The sequence below is a fragment of the Dinoponera quadriceps genome, unplaced genomic scaffold, assembly GCF_001313825.1.
Source record: "Dinoponera quadriceps isolate SergipeBrazil2010 unplaced genomic scaffold, ASM131382v1 scaffold1769, whole genome shotgun sequence".
Taxonomy (NCBI): Eukaryota; Metazoa; Arthropoda; class Insecta; order Hymenoptera; family Formicidae; genus Dinoponera; species Dinoponera quadriceps.
In genome coordinates, this window is record NW_014555826.1 from 269,397 (window position 1) to 286,342 (window position 16,946).

General features: G+C 34.3%; 5 protein-coding genes across 10 annotated transcripts in view; 3 read left to right on the plus strand and 2 right to left on the minus strand.

The window, feature by feature from the left end:
* The window catches only part of LOC106745496 (arrestin homolog), a 54,818-nt gene extending 48,832 nt beyond the window's left edge, over positions 1 to 5,986 (plus strand). For all 4 annotated transcript variants that reach the window (XM_014621157.1, XM_014621158.1, XM_014621159.1 and 1 more), the window contains exons 10-11: positions 3,487 to 3,768; positions 4,043 to 5,986. In XM_014621157.1, the coding sequence (XP_014476643.1) occupies positions 3,487 to 3,768; positions 4,043 to 4,333 (573 nt within the window). In that variant the 3' untranslated portion in view covers positions 4,334 to 5,986. The remainder of the gene's footprint in view (positions 1 to 3,486; positions 3,769 to 4,042) is intronic.
* The window catches only part of LOC106745497 (14 kDa phosphohistidine phosphatase-like), a 78,854-nt gene extending 71,945 nt beyond the window's left edge, over positions 1 to 6,909 (minus strand). Inside the window, exons 1-2 of the mRNA XM_014621161.1 lie at positions 6,806 to 6,909; positions 6,418 to 6,588 (exon numbers count right to left, since the gene is read on the minus strand). Coding sequence (XP_014476647.1) covers positions 6,418 to 6,588; positions 6,806 to 6,863 — 229 coding nt within the window. The 5' untranslated portion in view covers positions 6,864 to 6,909. The remainder of the gene's footprint in view (positions 1 to 6,417; positions 6,589 to 6,805) is intronic.
* A 1,451-nt stretch (positions 6,910 to 8,360) lies between these two features.
* Positions 8,361 to 13,685, plus strand: LOC106745498 (polycomb protein Scm). 2 transcript variants are annotated; one of them, XM_014621163.1, is made up of 9 exons: positions 8,361 to 8,925; positions 9,093 to 9,383; positions 9,477 to 9,715; positions 9,906 to 10,473; positions 10,884 to 11,072; positions 11,147 to 11,698; positions 12,026 to 12,180; positions 12,340 to 12,451; positions 12,553 to 13,685. In XM_014621163.1, the coding sequence occupies exons 1-9, from the start codon at positions 8,898 to 8,900 to the stop codon at positions 12,567 to 12,569; spliced, it is 2,151 nt and encodes a 716-aa protein (XP_014476649.1). In that variant the 5' UTR covers positions 8,361 to 8,897; the 3' UTR covers positions 12,570 to 13,685. The 2 variants fall into 2 exon arrangements, with proteins under 2 accessions (XP_014476649.1, XP_014476648.1); XM_014621162.1 differs by having other exon boundaries at positions 12,340 to 13,685.
* Positions 13,686 to 14,352: 667 nt separating this feature from the next.
* LOC106745499 (thioredoxin domain-containing protein 9) lies at positions 14,353 to 15,849 on the minus strand. 2 transcript variants are annotated; one of them, XM_014621166.1, is made up of 5 exons: positions 15,737 to 15,849; positions 15,504 to 15,632; positions 15,141 to 15,319; positions 14,815 to 15,016; positions 14,353 to 14,745 (listed from the first exon to the last, which is right to left on the minus strand). In XM_014621166.1, the coding sequence occupies exons 3-5, from the start codon at positions 15,315 to 15,317 to the stop codon at positions 14,483 to 14,485; spliced, it is 642 nt and encodes a 213-aa protein (XP_014476652.1). In that variant the 5' UTR covers positions 15,318 to 15,319; positions 15,504 to 15,632; positions 15,737 to 15,849; the 3' UTR covers positions 14,353 to 14,482. The 2 variants fall into 2 exon arrangements, with proteins under 2 accessions (XP_014476652.1, XP_014476650.1); XM_014621164.1 differs by lacking the exon at positions 15,737 to 15,849 and having other exon boundaries at positions 15,504 to 15,730.
* Positions 15,850 to 16,173: 324 nt separating this feature from the next.
* LOC106745494 (dynein light chain 4, axonemal-like) lies at positions 16,174 to 16,883 on the plus strand. Its single transcript, XM_014621153.1, has 2 exons — positions 16,174 to 16,363; positions 16,436 to 16,883. The coding sequence occupies exons 1-2, from the start codon at positions 16,298 to 16,300 to the stop codon at positions 16,691 to 16,693; spliced, it is 324 nt and encodes a 107-aa protein (XP_014476639.1). The 5' UTR covers positions 16,174 to 16,297; the 3' UTR covers positions 16,694 to 16,883.
* The last annotated feature ends 63 nt before the right edge of the window (positions 16,884 to 16,946 follow it).

Consider the following 16,946-nt stretch of genomic DNA (forward strand, 5'->3'; position numbering starts at 1 on the left):
GACTTTAGAAGAGACAAAGGGCAGTGGCGAATTATTTCTCGAATTTCGGAATGTCAGTTTTCTCAGAGAGCTTTAGCTTCGTAGCTTTATCATCCGTGCTCTCGTTTCTATGATCCATATTTCTTCTTCAGAACAGTAAATTCACACCGTGTGCATTACGTTTTTCCGAATTTTCCGTGTTAAACTACGGCGTTAATTAGTAAACGTAATTTTAAATAGGCTTCCTATACTCAAATCCATTAATTATTCAAGAAATAATGCTGCTGCTCTCAACTTCGAGTTGGCTATCGTCTCTCATTGGACTTCCGTAAATTTAATAAGTTCGTTAGAACGCTCATATCCCGTGGGCATAGTTGATTTCAATGAGACTGCTTTAGCGTCTTAATAAGAACACCGTCGCTCGCATGGCGTGTGCACAAACTTGATGAATAGCCAAGTTTCGCGTCAACGCTTTTCGCGTGGGTAAATTAAAATGATTCCACCGATCTTCAACAAGTAATATGTCAGATCGTAATAATTTAATTTAACGTCGCTCCACGAATAATAAAATATACGTGAAATTTGGAAAAACTTACATTTTTTTCGAAGAGCTAAATAAGCGAATCTTTTTTTATCGACATAATATAAATATACCTAATGGTTATATATTACGATTTAACGGCGATATTTTGAAGAATAACACGACTCGTTCTGCGAATATAACATTAATACTATATCAAATAAATATTTATTTTCACGATGAGTGATAATATATCAGGCAAATTCGTTTAAATGCACTAAATGAGATATATGAAACTGGGTAATTCTATTAACGTATATATTTTGTCCCCTTCTCTCGTTCTTTACTTTCCGTTTTTCCTTCACCTACCTACGGCTGTTAGAATAGAGGGAATAATCGCCTCCAGAGAGTTAAACGTCAAGAGTTAAATGTCGCGCGATAAATACAGCGCACTTGTGCCTCGCAGCGACGCGGGAAATGTGAGAGAACGTCATTGATCAGAGAAAATAGACTTGGTTCTCACAAGCATGATGTCTTGGTCGATCTCGAGATTCTCACATTCATCAAGTTTTTAATCGAAAACAAATCTCTAGCTTCATAAGGGTGAAATTATATATTAGAAGAGGCACAACACATATATCCAGAACATTAACGTAATGATACGTGATGGAATTGTTGAAAGGATTCTATCGTTTAGACATGTCGATAAGTAGCTCACCCCATGAATCGAAGTTTAAGAGGAAAATCCGTCAACAAGAATGCCAGACTACATTCGTGGCAATCGTTAGCCCGCCAAATATTGATCAACTGAAACCAGCAATTTTAGGGGACAAGTTCAAGGAGAGCTACTTTCGAGAACGTATCCGAATGTAAAAGCGTATCTATAATAGCTTACACCGATCAATCGGATTAGCGAAGAGAAATAATTAATAACGCGTAAGTATCGCGATAGATAACAATTGTTGTGTGAACTTGCCAAAATACGAAAATCGAAACCAAGTACCAACCAAGTCATGAACCAAGTCAGAAATATAAACGAATTATCATAATTTTTTTTACATCATTTACGAATCAATTACGAATTATCATAATTTTTTTTACATCATTTTACATATTCGTAACTTCATAAATAAACCAAACTAGATGGTGTAAAATCGTCTTTCTGAATAAATATCATAAATCCGAATTTATTTTGTAGTTCTCTCGTGCAGTACACGAGCGCTATTTGACAGAAAATATCATTCTTGCGAGAAATCTTCAGATAGTAGGAAGATTCGATCAATAGATCTACAATCGCGAATAACAATTTGAAGATATCGTAACGCAAATCAGCATAAGATATATTCACCGCTGAAGATACAACTTCGCAATTTCCTTACGAGCTTCTCCCTGTGAATTTCAATGCGAATATTTTGAAAATACGATTCTGCGCACGGCTGCGGATCGGTTCCCGCGAGTAATTCGTAAATTATGCGTTTACCGACATGATACAGCTGCAATCCCATGTTTGGATATGATAATCTCGCGTATGCAAAGGATACAGGTATCAAGTATAACTTCGCGGAATCCATCGCACCTGTGCTACAATCGAGATGAAGTCTGAGAACCGCTTCAAGACTACCTATTACAGCGTGCCTGTGTGTCGTCGACTCACTCAAGAATTCATAGCGGCCTTTCACGTACCTAGTGAGATATTCTATGCATGCGTGAGTGAGCTAATAAGCGTTTGTCTCATAATATATCCAGATGGCGAAAGTAAGGAGAATTAAGAACACAGACATAAGCTCGCTTTTTCGAAAGAATTTTTGGAACTCTGTTATTTCAGGCAAGCGATAATCTTATATGCGTAAATACTTGTGCACCTCTTCCTCTATGAAATGTGCAAATCTATAAGAAAGGCAAAAACGCGTTTTCCTTTTATATCGTTTGAACCTTTCAAAATATGAATATTCATATTTTATATCAAACTAGCGTTAAACGCATATGAATATAATTTAAGATAAAAAGTCGCCAAGGAAAGAACAGGCTAGACGCTCGCAACGATCGAAACGTCTGGCGGGTAATCTATTCTGCTCCGAGACTGATAAAAAATAACGATATTCCAAACCAGTCCCCGAGCGTATCTCGGCTCCTCGCGGAGAAGGAACAATAACGTGCGAGCGATATCGGCGATTTTCCCCGACGACGGACAGGAATCGACAGGAGCTATTTCCCCGCTCAAAGCTATCTCGAAGCCACGAGGAGAAACGCAATGCCGACATGCTGTTGTGAAGTTATAATTCAATTTGTTTCGTGCACGCACAAAGAACGAAGACAAAGTGCGCGCGGTTCGCTTACGCTGAATTAGATCGGCCCGCGATAATCCGCGCCGATTAGTCTGGCATTTCGTTCCTATGCAACTTAAATCGCAACTTAAATACGAATGAACGTCCCCGTGGTTATATCGTAACGGGAAATTGCGTTCGTATCGAGGGCTTTTGAGCTGCGCTTCATTAACAACGGCAGAGAACATTGTTCGAAAATAGGGACATAGCATCCTGCCGATATCCTGCCCACCGGCCAGAAAGGACAGGCGCGCTCGTAACACCCTGTATGTTAACTTTGTTGCGACAGTTCAGCAAACAAACCGACGCCCCCGCCTATAAGTTGCACGAGTTATCTTTCGTAATCAAATTTAAGTTCGCAGCGGCCAATAATCAGCGACAGCAGCTTCAGTCGCATAACAATCGGCTTTAACGAATAGTAATCTAGGTATATGCACATATATGTACATATACATCGATTCATTCGGCAAAGACTGCTGGAAAAATATTGCCGGAATAGAAAGGACTCTCTAACGAACAAGATGCCGTAATTTTCGAGACATTATTCTTTTTTTTCCTTTGAGAAGCCTAGATTCTAAAACATTATATCTTATAAAACATCGCGAGCTTGCTCTGTGTGCTTATTACAGAAATATTTTATTACAGAAATATTTTCTTTTTTAGGTATTTATCGTACAGCACGTGGATGTTTGTATGTTCAGCAACGGCAAGTTCAAAAATGTTGTGGCTCTCGTGTCCTCGCAAGAGGGATGTCCTGTGGGACCGGGTGGCACTTTAATAAAGAGCTACTCTCTCAGGCCTATTAAGGGTTCGACCAAGAATTGGATTGCCTTGGAGGACAGTTACACAAAAACTGGCGCAACCTTGGCATCAACGGTTATCTGCCCCGGAAATGGACCCGAGGATAGGAACGTCTTTGCCATTTACGTTTCTTATTATGTGAAGGTAATCTTACAAGGAAAACGTGACGAAAACGGCTTGGATGCATCAATTATTGCCAGAAAAGCATGAGTGTGACATAAAGAAAATACTCTCTTCTAGTACACAAGAAAGAGTTTCTAAAATAGCTTGTTATTAGATCCTTTAAATAGGATGCAATTTGTGTATCTTTAATATTTTTTTTCCGAGTCATACCATTTTTTAGAGGAAAAAACTAATCTTGATTTCACCTTGAGAAAAAATTCCGTTTTGCCAGATAAAAACACGTAATTTATTCCAGATTAAACTGCTGGTCTCAGCAATGGGCGGTAAGGTTTCTTTGAAGCTGCCGTTTACATTGATGCATAGTAACACAGATCCAGATCTCGTGGGATTCCCATCACCCGTCCGAGAGCCACCGAAGCAATTTGGCAAGGACGCGAATGAGATTACGGACAAATCGAGCAAATCGGATGGCAACAATCACAGGAAGAAGGAGAATAAGCTAGAGGCCATCAAAGAGCAGGAGAAGGAATCGAGAGTGACCGACGTAGACCTGATAGAGCATTGCGAGGAAAGCGACAGCACCTGAGAGCGGGCGCAACGAGGCGACGCGACGTCGCGACCGTCTGTCAGAAAGAACAGCGATACGAAGACCATTAAGAATTCAAACCACAAAGCTTGCAGACTCAGCGTCAGCATCCAGAGAGCCTGGTGCTGCTTCAGAAGAGCCTCTTAGTAAACGAATGCGTGGAAATCACTTTTTCAAAGCACCAGACCGTGACAGTCCTCAGTAGCATTCGCTACCACCGTTTCGTCGTAATTCCTTCTATTTTTTCAGAGGGAAATACGGATACATTGCGAAGAGCGCACGGGATATGTAAGAAATAGGAAAACAAACGGCGTATCCTGTCAATTCTCACCAGATGGCTTTTCGTTGTAAATATAGGTCACGCACGTTTCTGAGAGAAGAAAGAAATGCAAATTCTCGGAAATTAATCACGCGGTCTCGGAAAACGAATGAATATCCCGCTGAGCTTTGCGTATCGCGGAGAAATTTTTTTTCAGAAACAAGACTATATGCGATTGTATAATTGAGCGATTGTACTTTATGAAGTATCGAGCGTTGAAACGTTATATGTGTTACGTTCGTTTCTCTTTCGTATGTCGTCGCGCAGGTCACAACGGGGTTTAACTGCTCTCGATAAAAGAGGAACATTTAAATGAGTGTCATTGTTGTAATTAAGTGTGTGAGTTACAAGCTGTTTGACGTATCATGTGGAAGTCGTATCCAGCATGGGAGAAAACAAATTCAACCGAAAAATGATTTATTGCTGAACTTCTGTTTAAAACTTTTAATACGCGATAAGAAAGAGAATCTTTCGAGAGGTATATATTCCTGTATATTATTTATCACGCTGGATAATACTATGGTGATATATGTAATATATTCTTATAGTCTGTATACGAAAATTATCGCTGATTATCTGAAGCTTTGTCAGTGTAAATCGCTTGGAGCTTTCTTTGCGTTTATAAAATATCTCCCTCCCCATCTAATATATGAGAAATCTCCTACTGCCACTTTAGTCATTTACCTTACTCGGTTACATAGTAACCAGATTCCGCGTTTGCATTCATTTTGGGAGCACGTAACGAATGACGCGAGACGCGCACTTATTCTTACCTATAAACTACAAATTTACCTACAAACGTCTATATAAAAAAAAAGTAATATATACCGAATTAAAAATATCAAATATATTTTTTCAAAGAGGTAGATACCTATTTTTTATTATAATAATCGATATATAAGTTGTTTCCTATTACTGGATAAAATTTTAATGATAGATCCCTTAGCGATTACAAAGCCAATTTATTTATTTATTTCAATCAAAATTTTTAATAAGAAGTCGTAACATCAGTCAATATTTCGATAAACATTTTGACAATTAAATTTTAAGTGAAATATTTTTGTTAAGGTGAAGTTGATTATGTTTTCAAATATAATTGCAAATCTCGAAATTCAGTTTTGTACGTGTACCCTTATTGCTTTATGCACAAAAACAGTTTCAATTTTTTAATTATATTCAAAAACGATAAAGAATTTATCTTTGATATTTCACCCAGTGATGATGGAATACTCTACATAATTATATTTTTTCATTTGCAAATAAGTATCTTTGACTGACCAATGAAAAATAACCAACCAAGATGCAAACTAACGACAAAAATATACCGCAGTAATAATTTTTAAATAAAACAATATTAATACAATATATACTAAATATTTCCCTATTGCTTCTTTACTACAATAAAAATATGTAAAGATGTACAAATTGTATCTTTAGCATTGTAAATAATAAATGCATAAATATGTAAGAGTTTATACAATGAGTTTTATAATATAGTCTCATATCATTCTAAATAGAAAATATTACAAACGTAAGTGAAGATTCTGATCTTATTGTTTATGTCATATATATGAATTTGAGAAGTGCACAATATTGTTTTCATTCTTAAATACATTAGAAACTTCATATGACTGAAACACAATCAATTTTATATGCTAAAGTGCAACATTGTACGTAGTGTGTCAAACGTTAAGCATTTTCAAGTAACATACAATACTGTATGGTATGCATAGCAAAATATATTATAAATATATAACAGACTCACCGTGCCACTGTGCTCTTGCATATCCTCTGACGATCTGTTTACTAACATCGTTAGTTTTATCTTTCACAGTGATCAAGATATATTTGAATCTTCCATGACTGTCGATATCCACATCTGCCACTTGGTCTAACAATTGAGACATTGTAGCAATTCGTTGAATATTTGTCACACCTGTGACAAAAATAAAATTACAATATAGTGAATATATTGCATACATACTACATATTATGACATAACCTGAGACAAACAATATTTCTATTTATATCTACATATTACGTCTCATTACAATGCATTCTGCTGATGTCAATTGAAATTACAAAGTCAACATAACGCAAATGTTCCTATTGTCTAATGTGTAACATAATATGTTCTAAATACTATTAAATACCTTTCGGAATAAGTTGCCGGTTTACCGACGCCGTTCCAAACTTTAAAATTACAGCCATGACAACCTTGAATCAACTGGTTACTAGATCTGACTAGGGATAGAATCCACTTGTGCAAATACTTCAAAGCGCCGCGTAAACCAATTATGTTCTTTCTCTAAGCGCTTCGAAACGTTTGCAAATTCAAATGCATCAGCCCTAAATAAGCCTCAGGCCTGTTCTACAATATGCTGTGTATCAAAATCAGATTTCGAGGCACAGCCGACGATTCAATAAGAGAATTTATTTTTCGAAATGAGTTCTCCTAATTGGACTATCGACTATGTTCTGGCATTCGACAGCGACATACGATATATTGTAGAACACGCCTGAATTCGTTCTCAAAAAATAAATTCTATCCTTATTCATTAGCGACATATTGGTTATTGTAGAAAAATCATTAGTAAGCAAGTCGATCGCAAGCTGACACAACACTTGCCACGCGACAAGAAGCGACGCGATAGCCAATCAACGTACCGTTTCTCCACAAGAATTGAAAGTTTAATTGGCTGCCGCGTCACTTCTTGCCGCGCAGCAAGCATTTCGTGTCCTGTGGGCAGAAGCCATAAGATTGGCTGTCGGATAGAAAATTTCCAGGGTCCCTAACATTTTTCTAGACACTCTAGAATTCTTTATCCAACAGCTAATTGGCACATCCAACAATTCGTCATACGACATATGTAAAGCCTGTATCAGTCTACGGATTGGGGATTGAGATAGAGATTGAATTTTGCCAATTAATACAAAATTAACTGAATTCAAGTTTAGTGAAATTTAGTGAACTTTGCTCTGATTGGTCAAATTTCAATTCAATCTCAATTTTCAATTCGAAGTCTGATACGGGCTCTAAAGGCCTTCATACATATGATGTTTTTGATTTGCTGATTTGACCCGACTCGGACAGCGTTCCAATAATCTTTATAGTACTACAGTCTATAGTTAAAGTTACGTATATTATAATTTGCAATACTGTAGGGATTAGTGGCACGCTATTCGAGTCGGGTCGAGTCAACAAATCGAAACCGCTATTAAATTCAATTCATATTTCTATGTTTATTACTTCCGATTTTTATTGAATCTCAAACTTGAATATATATCCGTATCTTTTGAAATGCAAAAAATAAACAGGTGCGATCTATTATACGCTGCAAGTGCCGTATAAGTCGTATAGACAGTATGGATAGGCTCGGTTTAACTAGCTATCGAATTGCATCGTTGTTAGATAGATGCGATTGGTGAATTCAAATAGACAAAGTGAATTTGATCGATCGATTTGATTCAGTCGCGTTGATGAAACTGAGTCATAATTATGATTTTTCTTTCAGCACTTCAAAACATTTGCCGCGCCGAATGGAACGCGTCTTGAAAGAGAAACCAAAAGAGACCGAGCTAGGGTCCACTTCACGCTGCACGCGCTTCGGAGAGCTTAAAGAAAGAACGTGATTGGTCTATATGGCGTTTCAAAGCGTTTGTAGTGTGAAATGGACTCCGGCAATTATGTCGTATCTGAACATATAAAAATCACAATACATGAAAGTAAAATGTCATTTTTTACTTAATGACATGACACGAGGTAACAGTTACCTGTCGGTGTTGTATTTTTATATATTAAATATTAATTGTCAACAAAGTGTACGACACCGTGCATATAATGCTGGTGCAGGCAATTACACGAAACCGGCCGTTGCTTAACTCCACTCACGACTCTTGTTTGCAGATTGCGCGGCCAAATTGAAGCAATATGGCGGACTAACACAATAATTTTTAATGCGTGATACATACATAGATATATTACAGTTGTTACCAGAGTACAATTACCACTGTAATAAAGCAAATTGCAGTGAATAACGGGATCTTAGAACGAATTTTACACTGTGTGCGAATATTAGTATCGGGATTAATTTATCTTCACAGAATTTGATTCACAGCGACCTCGGTCGTTCGACGGATTTTGGCTTCGAAACTCATTTCGATAAATTACTCTAATCATGTATTCATCGTGCTAATTAACTATTACAGTGATTTCAGTGCTGATTTTTGTTTGTATGACGAAATATGTCGTCCGCACCGACCAAAATACGAGGTACGTGAAAACAACGGAAATAACCTTTTAAGATGATGCATTGATTGAATATGATTTTTATATTTTGACTTATCTAGCCTTTACATATTTAGCTGCGTTTAAATTATAAATGATAATAAATGAAAAGAACTTGTAGAAAAGTTGTTAAAAGAATATCTCTGTATTAGGTCCAGGAAGACCGCCAAAGTCAAAGAATAGCTGTACATGGTGTGGTGAAACTAAACAACCATTGAAATATATTCTCCCTACACAGAATGGCAAAAAGGAATTCTGCTCAGAAACATGTTTATCTGAATCTCGTAAGAGTTATGCACGAGGTGCATGTACACAATGTGAAAGTTTAATAAAAAATACACCAGTTAAATTGGAACAGAAAGATGGTTTAAAAAAGGATTTCTGTTCTTCGAGCTGTTTAAATGCTTATCAGAAGAAAGACAATCAAACAGATACGAAGAAAAGTAAGTAACTGAAGTTTTATAAGTCTATGAAAACAAACATTTATTTCTCAAATTAATAATATATACATGATATATTAAATTTGTACATAACAGATAATAGGGATCTATCATCACCTGTACCGTCTCCTGCCCCATCTGGATTATCAACCAGTAATAATGTACCATCAACTACACAGTCTTATACCAGCAGTACAAATAATCATACAACCGTATCTAATTCACCATCGACATCCAATGGACCATTTCAATATGAGACCTTTCAAACTTTCGATTGGGATAATTACTTAAAAGAGACGAACAGCAAAGCGGCGCCAATTGAATGCTTTAAGCAGGTATGATGTGACCTGATCTATGAACAAACTGATTTTTTTATCTTGAGTTCAACTTGTCCGATATAAAATATAATATGAGGATAGGGCATATTTTTCTTATTTATTCTAATAGTGTACCTATCTTACACAAAATTATATTTTGAATCAATATTCATTGTGAGATACTTTCCATTGAACGTCCTTCTTTCAGCATGAAGTTCCACCGACAAATGAATTTAAAATTAATATGAAACTGGAAGCATTAGATCCGCGAAATGTAACGTCAACTTGCATTGCCACTGTAGTAGGCGTTCTCGGACCTCGGCTGAGATTAAGATTAGATGGATCGGATAATAAGAATGACTTCTGGCGGTTGGTCGACAGTAATGAGATACATCCGATCGGACACTGCGAGAAATCTGGTGGGATGCTTCAACCGCCATTAGGCTTTCGGATGAATGCTTCAAGTTGGCCAATGTTCCTCTTGAAAACATTAAATGGTGCCGAAATGGCGCCAGGGAAAGTTTTTAAACGCGAACCAAAGACACCACGTTCCAATTTGTTCCAAATCGGATATAAGCTAGAAGCAATAGATAAGAAAAATCCTCAACTTATATGTACTGCAACAATCGGTGCCATCAAGGATGAAATGATACATATTACATTTGATGGTTGGCGCGGTGCTTTTGATTATTGGTGCCGTTACGATTCACGAGATATTTTTCCTGCAGGATGGTGCTTTAAAAGCGGACATCCATTGCAGCCACCAAGACAGAAATGTAAGAATGAATATCTTATAATTATCAAAATAACCGCACACGTTGCAAATTGACTAGTACAACCCCAATGGCAAAAAGCCATTACAATATAGGTAGATATTTATCTTTGTGAATTTTATAACTCATTCAGCATCGATAGAATAATTTCTCTCCTGAAAATTACTGAAAAGCAAGTTCTCTTATTGTTGTGAAACTTGTTGAAAATGTTGAAACCGTTTTACCACTGACTATGCATGCACGCGCGCATTCTGAATAATGCTTGTTAATTTTTATCGATAGTTTCTAAAGAAAGAATTAGAAAAGAAACAACCAAATGTACACATATGTGTCAGTGTCTAAAGAAATTAACCATTTATAATCTATGTTTTCCTGACAGTAATCAATGACATTTAAAATTTTTATTTGTACAGCAACAGGCCCCAATAGATTTAAGACCAAAAGCAGTAATGTGTTACTAGTAATGGCAGTGTCTGGTAGCAATACTAGTAGAGAACCAGCAGTTGCATTAGTGAGTCCTGCAGGTTCCAGTGCACCACTACAACCAGCTACAGAACCTGATACTAGTACAGCCAATATCAAACTGCACACAGTTGAAAATGGTTAGATATAAAATAATATGTGTGATCTGTACAAGAAAATGCTCTAAATAACATAATATAATTTTATATTGCAGTTACTATTTATGTCAATCATAATTGTGCTTGTGGGCCCTACTTTGATCCTCGAAAAGTGAAAGCCATGCCGGCATATTTTGGTCCCAGTTCTATACCAAGTGTTGCCAGAGACCTTTTCCAAGCATTTTTAATGGCAGCCATGAGTACCAAACAAATGTTGAGTTTAATAAGACGTGGTGAAGGCGAAACCATACATTTGATTCTGGAAAGTAAGCCAAACTCTATTAGATTGCCGGTTTTTGTGGAAGAGGAAGACTTTTATGTGTACGTTAGGCGGCAACTCGAGGACCTCTGTGCGTGTGAGCATTTCTTAGTCAGAAGGAAAGAAGCTTGCAACAAATGCACTAATACTCAACAACCACAATCTACTAACAACGAAGAAACAAATAACACAGTAGGAGAAAAAAGAAGGTGGTCGCCGCCACCGAGTCAACAAAATTTAACATCTACTACACCACAGCAGCATTTACAACAATTTAATGTGCAAAGTACAAATAACTCTACATCGTCAACCTCTACAACTGCAAAGCAGCCGCGTAAATCCGTTCCTGGTAAGCATTTTATATTTCCTATAAGATCTTATATTCTTATTTAAATCTTAAATATGATATATTACGTAATAATATATAACGATAAATTGTAAAAAGATGTTTATTAGTATCATTGAAGAATATATGTGGATAATGATTTTTTTTAATTTTATTTTTAATTGTATGATACAGCACATAAGATGGTTTTATATTAATTATTAGCTAATTTAAGAACTTAACTTAATTGACATTGAGATGTCAGTCAATTAACATTTTAATTAAATAGCATTCTTAGTAGCAATATCAGTTTACGACAAAAAGTTACAACAAAAATATATTTACATTTAGAACTTGAAGCAGCAACGTCCACTACTCAATCTGAAACTTCTACAACTCGCACTCCTTCTAATGAGCCAGCAGAATGGACTATTGAAGATGTAATACATTATATTGCCATTACGGATCCAGCATTAGGACAACATGCAGATTTGTTTAGAAAACATGTGAGTTAATTGTGAACTTATTTATTTGTCACGTTCACTCCGACACGACCTATATTACTGGATTATAATTTTTTTTTATTATTTACATCGATACAAATGTAGCATAAGGACAAACAGGTTAAATGATTTACGATAAAACTAACGTAACATAATTTTTAGGAAATCGACGGTAAAGCTCTACTTCTCCTCAATAGTGACATGATGATGAAATATATGGGACTAAAACTCGGGCCAGCGCTTAAAATCTGCAACTTGGTAAACCGAATTAAAGGTAGACGGCATATACTGATGTGATTTTCTCGAATATGAAGATACATATATAGTGATTTAAACTGATACATTTCAACGACCTGGTCAAATTATGTGTTTCAGTGACAAAAACAAGCTAATATATAGGTTGTTAAAAAAACAATGTGAATAATGTGAATGTCACACTGGCAATTAATTAATCCTCGAAATCACGATCATATATCGATATTCTTATAGTTTAGGTAAGATAAAATCAAAGTTAGGTTCCAACTTTTCAGAACATCGTAGAACATCGTTCTATTCGTTCAGAGGATCTGTATTAATTAGTTGTAAAACAAATATTTTTGTTAATAAATTTATCATTATCTTATGAATACTAGCTGATTCGACTCCACACGTGTAGCTAGAATATCTAATTTGATGTAGTACTTGCGTATGCTCACTAAAAAAAATACAAGTTTCCTAGGATTGTAAATACATACCGAGTCGTCGCATTATATTTTGCAAGTCCAATATTGTGAAATACATATAAGCAAGTTATTTGTTTTTTCAAGCCATGCTCGTGATATCGTTGATTAACAATCTTTAATATTATATTTTTATTACATCCATTACAAATAAACCCATTGTATGTGTGTACTATCTAACACATTGGTATAGCGATCCCATAGAATTTAATAATGTCAAAAGTTCAAAATATTTGATTGAGTTCATATCTTCTCGCAATATAAGGATAAATTATATATTTTCACTGTGTTAGATATACACGATGGTTCGAATGTAATTTAAAAACGATAATTGTAATTATATACGCAGTTATATCGTCTTTAAGTAATATAATTTTACTTGACAGGAAAATGATAAAAATACGTATATTATGCTAGTTGTCTTTTTTTTATCGTGATAGTACATACATATTTTTTATGTAATACAAGATCACATATCTTGGATATATACACCTTGGAATTCAAATTAAAAAAGCTCGATTAATATATGCAATTCTTCTCACTACTACTGTGATATTCTGGACAATTTGCACAGGAATCTATTATATATTTTGCAGTATATTATAGTTTATGAAACGATGAAGTTGCTTTTTTTGTTCATTAGTTTCATGAATTTATCTTTATAATCTGTTATATCCGAGAATCTTATATTTTTCTGACATGACATCGCTTGTGAATGTAAATTAAATGTTTATGTTATATCATTTTGTAACATTTCAAACTTACAAACTCATTAAAGATATAACATTCTTTTTCTTTCTTTATTTCTCTCTTTCTCTCTCTCTTTTTCTCTCTCTCTCTCTCTCTCTCTGTCTATCTATCTATTTATCTCTCGCTCTTTCTCTCCTTCTCTATCCTGCACATAATTAGGGACTTACAAAGATTTGTCGGATTTTTAGTTATATTTGTTTTATTAATAATAACGGAACAATACGTATGTGCCATATTCAAAGTATTTGCTATCTATCACTTTCTGCTATCTATTACATAATTATCTTCTTTTTATATGTGACATGACTATAAGATGTATATAACTATCTAATTCTTTATATCTGTAAAATATTTCGTTTTTTAAGCCAATGAAATCATCGGCGATCCGACGAATTTTTACAAATCCCAAATGTAACTAGTTATGAACATGAGCTACATAATAAAATACATACTATAACATATCAAGAGTTATGAAAAATGTAAAAATGATATAATTTGTAATATAGCAAACTTGTATTTTAATAAAATCACATGTAAATTACACATTATAGTAATATTTCAATTTGATAAATTTGTCACTATAATACATGGTATACAAGAATGCCTTAAGACATAGTGATATTATGAAAGAGAGAGAAAGATGATATTAAGAGGCAATATTTATCAAATTATAAAAAATGTGATACACTAATATTATGTTCAAATATAAACTTCATCAATTTTATTAGAAAAATTCAACTTCCTGTTAACAAAATGACAGTATAATGATTAAATTTAATACATGTGAAGCAGAAAAATGTGAATAAATATATATAATTTTTGTATTTGATATAGTTTCAATCATCATCAGAATCATCTGAACTGCGTCCTTTAATAGTTTTAGATTTCTGAGGTCTAAATATGAATGATTTCTTGCCAGTTTCGGACAATTGCACATCATCATCATAGTTTATCACACCAGATTGTGCAAGACGACATTGTAGAGTTTCTGTAGAAAAGTCGTCACAGTTTCCTAATTCAGTAAATCCAACAATGTAGTCCTTAGTTTTACCATTCACAATTAGCGCGATTGTAGGTATAATTCTGATCCTTAGACGTTCTGCAATGTTCAAACATTATAGTCATACCGTATTAGTATGTAGGTTGTCACAATATTTTAAATATATACCAGTCAAAAAGGGACATCTTTCAACATTTAATTTGCAGAATCTTGCTTCAATGTGTTTTTTTGCAAGGGTCTTAAAATGATGGTCCACTATTTTACATCGTTGAGAATCATCTTTATAAAATAAGCAAACTATATTTTCTGACTTCTTGGATATTTCAAAGAACTCTTTTTCATCATAAATCTCAGAATATTCTCCATGACCCTGTAATAACATATTGTTATAACATGTATTATTTTATGTCCACATATATCCATATATAATTTATTTTAACACAATATTAAAAACCTAACTTAATCTTAATGCCAGATATGTCATAACATATTACCGAAACAAGCCAGTCCTGTTTTTGTTTTTGCATCCGTTTGAGTTCATTTAATCGGCTTGCACGTATTTTTTCGTAATCATTGATATCCAAATTATCTAATTTCTCCAACTCTGCATCCAATTGTTGCTCGACGTGATTGGCAACCTCTATTACTTTCTGTTGAAGTACAGTTTCCATTCCTGTCAATTAGAGAAACATTTATAAATGTCTTACACATTTGTCGCCATTCTAACAATATAAGAGAAATAAGCAAATTTAGAAGTTAATACTGTTAGATAAATCAATGAATCAATAGATCAATGAATCAAATATAATTGCGAAAAATATTGTCATAATTAATGTATTATTAAAGTTATAAAATACTTCACGCTCAAACAGGAAATTAGTTTTCCAACTCGATGACACCCGGTTCGGTTATTTTTATAATTCACGTCCGTATTCACGTTCCAAGAACTACTTGACCATATATAGAAGCTTCAGCGTCTCATGTATCTAAAAGTGCGAGAAGTATGAGAAAGACACGATACAGGAATGAAAAGGCGTGTGACATCACATTCAATTAGCAGCATTCATCTCTTTCTCTCTTTCTTATTTACCGCATATAGCATGATGTCAAAAGAGGAGAGTGCGAAAGGTATACTGTAACTGAAGAGAATAGATCTTAGATGTCGCTGAAAGGAACATATGGCCTGTTCTTTTTAGCTGCATTGCTGAACTGGTGCTGCTAGAAAGAACAGGCCAATATGTACAAAAAATTGCATTACTAGCGCACTCTATAACGAAATCTTTCATAATAAACCAAAATAAAACATAAAGCCTACAAACATACGGTGTTTTTATATATCTCAAGATTATTAATTGTAACATTACATACATATATTGTTTTCAATTTAACAATTATTTCCCCTATTTTAGCTTTCTCATGTAGTAATTATCAAGGTGAGCAATGATCAATATCAGAGAATCTTGCTATTACACATGTTCATATTCTTACATCTTGAGAACTGTAAATTGTATCGCACACTCATTTGTTTAATTGAAAATTTATTATAACCAATTATACTAAAAATATTGAGATTCATCGAGTACTAGAAACGTAAACATAATACATTTAATTTTATTAAATAATATACAAGATTAAGACATTTTTATAAAATATGTGGGCAGGAGAAGTAAAAAAAGATATCGCAGCTTTGATAGTTCATACATATCCATTGTGTAAAGTAAATTAACTTGTATATGTGATTATATTCTTAAAATGTTTAAATTTTAATGATAACAGAGACTTTCTCCAGCATAGTGACATGCCAGAAGAAATGAAACAAGAAGTCATAGAGACATGTGTTACTGCTGTAGAAAAATATTCAGAAAACTATGAACACGCAGCTCGCATGATCAAAGATAATCTGGATAAGAAATTTGGACCTCCCTTTCAAGTAGTGGTTGGTGAAGCTTTTGCTTGCTCAATTACATATCAAGAAAAATCACTATTATACATGTTTATTAGTGGTAACATAGCAGTTCTTGTATGGAAGACAGTTACAGGTTTTTGATGAATCTCAAATGCTAAGTCATAGTTTTATATAACACCATGTATTATTTTTCTAAATACATATTATCTGTTTCTCTACAAAAACATAGATTTTAGTGTTGAATCTTATGTCATGTTATAATTATCTAAGTTGCTAAGTAATACCGGATGATTTAGTAGGTTTTGTTAGAAAGAATTGTTACATTTTAGTTAATTCGTTACATTCTATACACATATATATATATATATATATATATATATATATATATATATAT

What these genes read in the sequence shown, in the direction of transcription:
- LOC106745498 (XM_014621162.1), top strand. Translation starts at nt 8,898, where the DNA reads ATGTCGTCCGCACCGACCAAAATACGAG. An exon ending in CGCACCGACCAAAATACGAG is followed by an intron (nt 8,926 to 9,092) that starts GTACGTGAAAAC and finishes TCTCTGTATTAG; the next exon opens with GTCCAGGAAGACCGCCAAAG. An exon ending in ACTGCACACAGTTGAAAATG is followed by an intron (nt 11,073 to 11,146) that starts GTTAGATATAAA and finishes TTTATATTGCAG; the next exon opens with TTACTATTTATGTCAATCAT.
- LOC106745499 (XM_014621166.1), bottom strand. Translation starts at nt 15,317, where the DNA reads ATGGAAACTGTACTTCAACAGAAAGTAATAGAGGTTGCCAATCACGTC. An exon ending in AACAGGACTGGCTTGTTTCG is followed by an intron (nt 15,017 to 15,140) that starts GTAATATGTTAT and finishes ATGTTATTACAG; the next exon opens with GGTCATGGAGAATATTCTGA. An exon ending in AAGATGTCCCTTTTTGACTG is followed by an intron (nt 14,746 to 14,814) that starts GTATATATTTAA and finishes TGAACATTGCAG; the next exon opens with AACGTCTAAGGATCAGAATT.
- LOC106745494 (XM_014621153.1), top strand. Translation starts at nt 16,298, where the DNA reads ATGTGGGCAGGAGAAGTAAAAAAAGATATCGCAGCTTTGATAGTTCAT. An exon ending in ATACATATCCATTGTGTAAA is followed by an intron (nt 16,364 to 16,435) that starts GTAAATTAACTT and finishes GACTTTCTCCAG; the next exon opens with CATAGTGACATGCCAGAAGA.